At 37.3% G+C, this 5,415-nt stretch overlaps 1 protein-coding gene across 1 annotated transcript; it reads right to left on the bottom strand.

The window, feature by feature from the left end:
• Nucleotides 1–527: 527 nt before the first annotated feature.
• On the bottom strand, nucleotides 528–4,966 carry LOC113216526 (uncharacterized). The gene is made up of 14 exons (XM_052265371.1): nucleotides 4,757–4,966; nucleotides 3,925–4,675; nucleotides 3,506–3,836; nucleotides 3,102–3,419; nucleotides 2,800–3,009; nucleotides 2,622–2,705; nucleotides 2,377–2,547; nucleotides 2,078–2,272; nucleotides 1,849–1,998; nucleotides 1,676–1,765; nucleotides 1,426–1,602; nucleotides 1,223–1,319; nucleotides 1,033–1,145; nucleotides 528–920 (listed from the first exon to the last, which is right to left on the bottom strand). The coding sequence occupies exons 1-14, from the start codon at nucleotides 4,825–4,827 to the stop codon at nucleotides 781–783; spliced, it is 2,898 nt and encodes a 965-aa protein (XP_052121331.1). The 5' UTR covers nucleotides 4,828–4,966; the 3' UTR covers nucleotides 528–780.
• Nucleotides 4,967–5,415: the final 449 nt, after the last annotated feature.

Below are 5,415 nucleotides of genomic sequence, written 5' to 3'. Positions count from 1 at the left end.
CACCTATAGGATAGTTAGATTAAATTGTTAAAATCCACTTTCTTGCATCAACATTTGAGTTTGAAGTTAGATCCCATTTTAATTTAGCCTACTGCAGACTTTCAAATAAGAGAGGACAAAAATCTTTGAAATACATACACGTCCATCTCTGTGTAAAAATAAAAAGAGATCCTTAAGTGCAAGTAGAATAGATAAATACATAAGAAGTAGTAACAGACTGTCAATGCAAGAGAGATACATCAAACAAACAGGGAATCACAAAACTAAACAGGCACGCAACCACAAACCGAATCACAAAACTAAACAGGCACGCAACCACAAACCAGACATGATGGAGAACTGTCAGAAAAATAAACAAATCAAGAACATTATAGTACTGTTGACTTTTACTTACATATATCTTTAGCCCTGAAGAAGGGCTGTTTTGTGGAGAACTTAGTGGTCCTGAAAAGGACCGTCCTCTTTACTTGTAGCTTTATTTAGGTAAGGCAGATAATCCCCAAGAGCAAAAGGCAACATTCGACAGGAATGATGATGGCTATGAATCCCAGACACAGGGAAATAAAAGTTTTTGCAGAAAGAAGACATTGTTTTCACAACTAATAATATTGAAGTAAGCATGTGAAGAAGTTAATCTTAAGAAGCTCAATTGGATTATCTTTCCTCACTAGATAAAGCACAAGATGTCACCTGTCATCTGTTGCAAACATGTTGCTTATCAGCCTAATAGTTTTGAAGACAAATAATAGAGGAATAATTAATCAATAGTTAAAACTTGCATTATGAATTTTTAAGAGATACAAAATGAGGTCCAGTGTGTACAACACTGATGCAAGTCTGAATGAAATAGGAAAAGCAACAGACAAAATTATGACAACATATTTGAAACAATGACTGGTGTATAATTGAGTATATGGCATCTGGAAACATCAATAGATAAATGATTTACAGAAACCAATATCCAATTCAAGGAATTGTATTGATTAGAGTTGATCATTAACTTCAATAGAACTTGCAATTGTAAACCCTTACCAGACTTAGGGGCCCAAAATGACAGAGGCTTGCATTCAGATGTCTCATTACGGAGACAACTGTAATAAAAATCTCCTTTTCTACCCTCATCCTTAGGATTTTTAGCAATACAGCTGTAATACAAACAAATTAATTAGTGCAATTTTGTTTTAAACTCATTTCATATGTTTATGAGAAAAGAGATACATACAGTTTCAATAATTTTTTACACCCAAAACAGAAGTAAGGCACGCTCGGTTTTTTATTTGCCTTGGGGGGTTCTCCGTAATAGTCTTCATAGGAAAAGTCTGATTTTGTTTTTAAAAAATGTATACATATTTTTAAGGCTACCATCTCAGTAAACAGCAGTTCCATACCATGTAGTAAAAGCAAGGAGTGAATATTGATACCTACCACAGCAGTAATTGCAAATTTTTTTGTCATCGTCTATGTCTAGAGAACATGGCAAGACAGAGTGAACAGTGTTGAGGCATTTTTGGCACTTTGAAGCCTCTTTGGCCTCCTTGTTGCAGATACAGCATAAAGCATGAGACTCATCTGCAATCTGCGTAAAACTCCAAGTAGGTTTATCTGAAAGAGTAAAAACCAAGAAATAGTGGAAAATTAATCAAATTACTCACTCCAAAATTTTAGACGTCATTACATTTCCGGCTAGTTGTCTTGGGCCTACCCTTTGTCTTGGATTTATCAAGTGCAAAATTCTTTTGAGGAGGAGTTGGGTCAGGTTTAGAAGCTAGAAAAAAAACCCAGGCGAAGGATTAACAAACTATTAATAAAACAGCTCCTACAGTATCTGAAATATATTTCTCAATGTACCTGCACACAGAGTGCAAATGCACCCTTTGCCAAATCCCTCCCCTTGATCAGGATCCCTCACCGAGCAGGGCTCTATGGCATGGACCGTCTTACCACATTTGGTGCACTTGTGGCTCCCTGCCTCATTCCCACAAATTGCACAATACGAACCTGTGAGTAAACAAATCAGCAGTCATAAAACATGCTAGGTTATTTAAACCCTGCCTGAAACTAACACTGCTAAGCTTACACTGATCCGATAGATGGGGGGATGATTCAGGCCGGGGGTTCGGGTGGTCATCTGCATCTTTCACCCAATCAGCACCACGATCTGACTCCTGTTCAACCAGGTTCTCCTCCATTACGTCATCCATCAAATCAGCATCACGATCTGTCTCCTTTTCAAACATGGTCTCCTCCGTTCCGTCATCAATGTGATCAAAAACTGTGAGCGTTAAAGTTATTTTTGTAATGCAAGTCAATTGTTAAAATGACAAAATAACTCAATTTGTTTTATTCCTCTTAGAAATTGAAAAGAGTAAATGTTACCTGTACACAAGTCACACACATATTTCATCCCAGATGATTCATTTACATATGAACAAGGCTGATAGGCATGAACACTTTTGTTACACATGCCACACTTACTCAAAAAAAGGACTGGTTCATTACATACACAGCAAAGTTCAGCTCTATACCGAGATTTTTTGTGCAGTGTGCCTGAGAAAAAGTTAATATTTTAATAGTATCAAATTAAAACTAGTCTATTACCAATGCTTTAAAATTTTACATACTTGATTGTTTTGAACCATCATGGATTGTCTCACCCTTTCCCCTTGGTCTTCCAACTATTTTTATTTGAGGCAGGTTGAATGGAGCTAAAAAAGAACAATGTTGCGAATAAGTTTGAAAGTAGCCATATGCATTGAAGTATGGAAAACATCTCCATTTCAATAATACGACATTTCCTACCATTCCTATTAAGTTCGTCTCTTCCTGAATCTGAATTAGATTCGTAAATGCTAGTCTCGTCTTCCACATTCTCACTTTTGACTACTGTAGCATTTACATTCTCAAAATTATCGTCACTGTCCGAGTCAATTGTGATGATATCAGGGGATTTCTCTCCAGGATCTTCACTAGTAGAATTATCCTGCAAGTTTTTCTCTGCATTACCCTCTCCTGAAACACAGAGAAGAATAAATATACCTACAAACCACAACAAGTTCAAAAATACATTGTAACATGAATATACAGAAATGCATGTGCCTTACCTTCTTTCTTGTCATTTAAATGCACGAGTACCACTTCCCCTCCACCCGACCAGGCTTCAGTCAAGTCCAGCAGTAACTGCATTCTTATGTGATGCTCTCTTGTACCAACTTCAGTGAGTAGCGTTCTTAGTTTGTCCAAGACAAGTCTGCTCTCTTTGAATTTTTCACTAGGACCCATTATATTTTTCACAGGTTTAGCCGGCATCCTTGGAGGAATCCTATTGTCAGCTGGTTGCACCACATCTTCTTTCCACCAACCTGTGTTATACTCTATGAAGTATCTTTCTGGTATGAGGCTTTTGTCATACCAATTGAGTCCTGAGATAAGGATTAGATTAGATTTAGATTAGATTTGATTTACTTAATAACATTATTTGCAGTTGCGTGACAAGGAATTGACTTACCAGCTTGCTTCCTGACACGCATAATGTGTCTGCATGTCAATTTGAGGGTTTTGTAGAATTGACATGAACAGTCCTTGTCTGATGTAAGATATTTAGCAGATGCAGGTGAAGGCTTTTTGGCTAGTTGGAACTGCTCACAAACAAGTTTAGCAGCATATAAAGTAATATCATTACATACTGTTTGCACAATCTCATCTGAGCAATTGTTTATTTTCACTCTTTTAGTCAAAGCTTCATGGTCTTTGTAACGCAAAGCATCCTTTCTATAACCCTGAATCATGTTTACAAGAATGTCGACAGCTTCATATAGAGGTGTATCTACAGTCAAGGCCTGCATAGGGAAAAAACAAAGACACAGAAACATCAGCTTACGGAACAGGAACAATGGTACTGACACAACAGAAAGAATTTAGACCAACCATCTTCAACTTTTGGTTTTCATTTTCTACACGGTTTGTGGTGTGATTCCGGAAAGTTTCAACCAACATTCTATCTTTAAGACACCATGCCTCTTTCAGATTTAGCCAATTGTCTCTGAAGTAGTTCTTGAGTGTTTCACCTGCATGACGACGAAATTTTTTGTAAGCTTCTTGGAAGCTTTCCTCAGTTTCTGAATACAGCATCTCTCTGAAATGATCCATTGCAATTTTCTTATTAGGATCGCCTTTGGCAGCTGTCTTTAGGTTTCGCTCAGCATGCACACTGCAAATATGCACTTTTGCATTTGGGAAAATGGCTCTTATAGCACCGATCTCTGAGTAGTCCTTATCTACGACAACACAGTTGGTTTTTTCAAAAACTTCATCGCCTCCACTTACTCTGTGGAAGTGGAGCAACATATCGGTCAAAGTGGCCTTTAGCTCATTGGCCAAAATGGCATAAGCCACAACCTGGCTCACACCAGCTCCATCAACAACTTGAACCACACTGACCGGCATTAAATTCTTATTGATTTTGTATGTAATATCTGTCAGCAGGACTTCTGGAAACTTTTTCAGAGCATTTCTCATGGATGTAGTTTGTACAAGGATAAACTTCACTTTCCTCGAATCTTTACAAATCTCGATGTGAGCACAAGCTCCAGGATCATTATTGATGATCTCAGTCAGTTTATCTATGAGCATTTGCTCTTCAGACCTACCTCCCCTTTCTTTACGATCATGTTTAGCACTGCAAAAGAATGATGAGAAATTCAAGTCATAAATAGTGATTACATAGTGATAAATAAACTGATTTCAGAAAGGTACTTACCGTGCATTGTGGATATCTCGGCTCAGAATAATTTTTGCACTCCCTTCAGTTTCTTTTAGCAAGGGTTTCATTAGAAGGGGTTTAGCTTTCAGCCTTGAAAACTTTTTGATATCTTGACAAGACTTTTCACTGAGTCTTCTTATCTCAGGGTATCCATTATAAGTTTCCTCAGTACATGGATGATTATGATTCGGTTGAAACTCATTCACAGTGAATCCTCAGTACATGGATGATTATGATTCGGTTGAAACTCATTCACAGTGAATGCCCCATCTACACGAGACAAGTAAAGGAGCGATGTACATCCAATTTTGTATGACCTAGAATCAAACAACATGTCAAGTTGAAAGCACACAAAGATTTGAAAAATTTGAAAGAAAAACTTTGACCACGAAATGAGCCAATAAATAAGAAATACACCAACCTTTGAACAGGTCGGGAACCAATCAAATTAGGATTGTCTCTTGGGTCTCCGTAATGTTTGCAATGTAGTTTTAACAACTTATAGTCCAAAACACCTTTTTCTTGTTCAGATTCGATCTTATCACTTTTGAATGTTGTAAAAAGGCACAGATGTTTCGCCTGATACTCAAGCAGCCTCTTCTCAAATTCAGCATAATTCTTAAAAGTTTGGTTGACATAAAAGTCTTCTCGTGCAT

The sequence above is a fragment of the Frankliniella occidentalis genome, unplaced genomic scaffold (assembly GCF_000697945.3).
Source record: "Frankliniella occidentalis isolate FOCC.00 unplaced genomic scaffold, Focc_3.1 Scaffold26, whole genome shotgun sequence".
Lineage (NCBI taxonomy): Eukaryota > Metazoa > Arthropoda > Insecta > Thysanoptera > Thripidae > Frankliniella > Frankliniella occidentalis.
The sequence above is the reverse complement of the archived record's forward strand: the minus strand, read 5'-3'. Positions and strand labels throughout refer to the sequence as shown.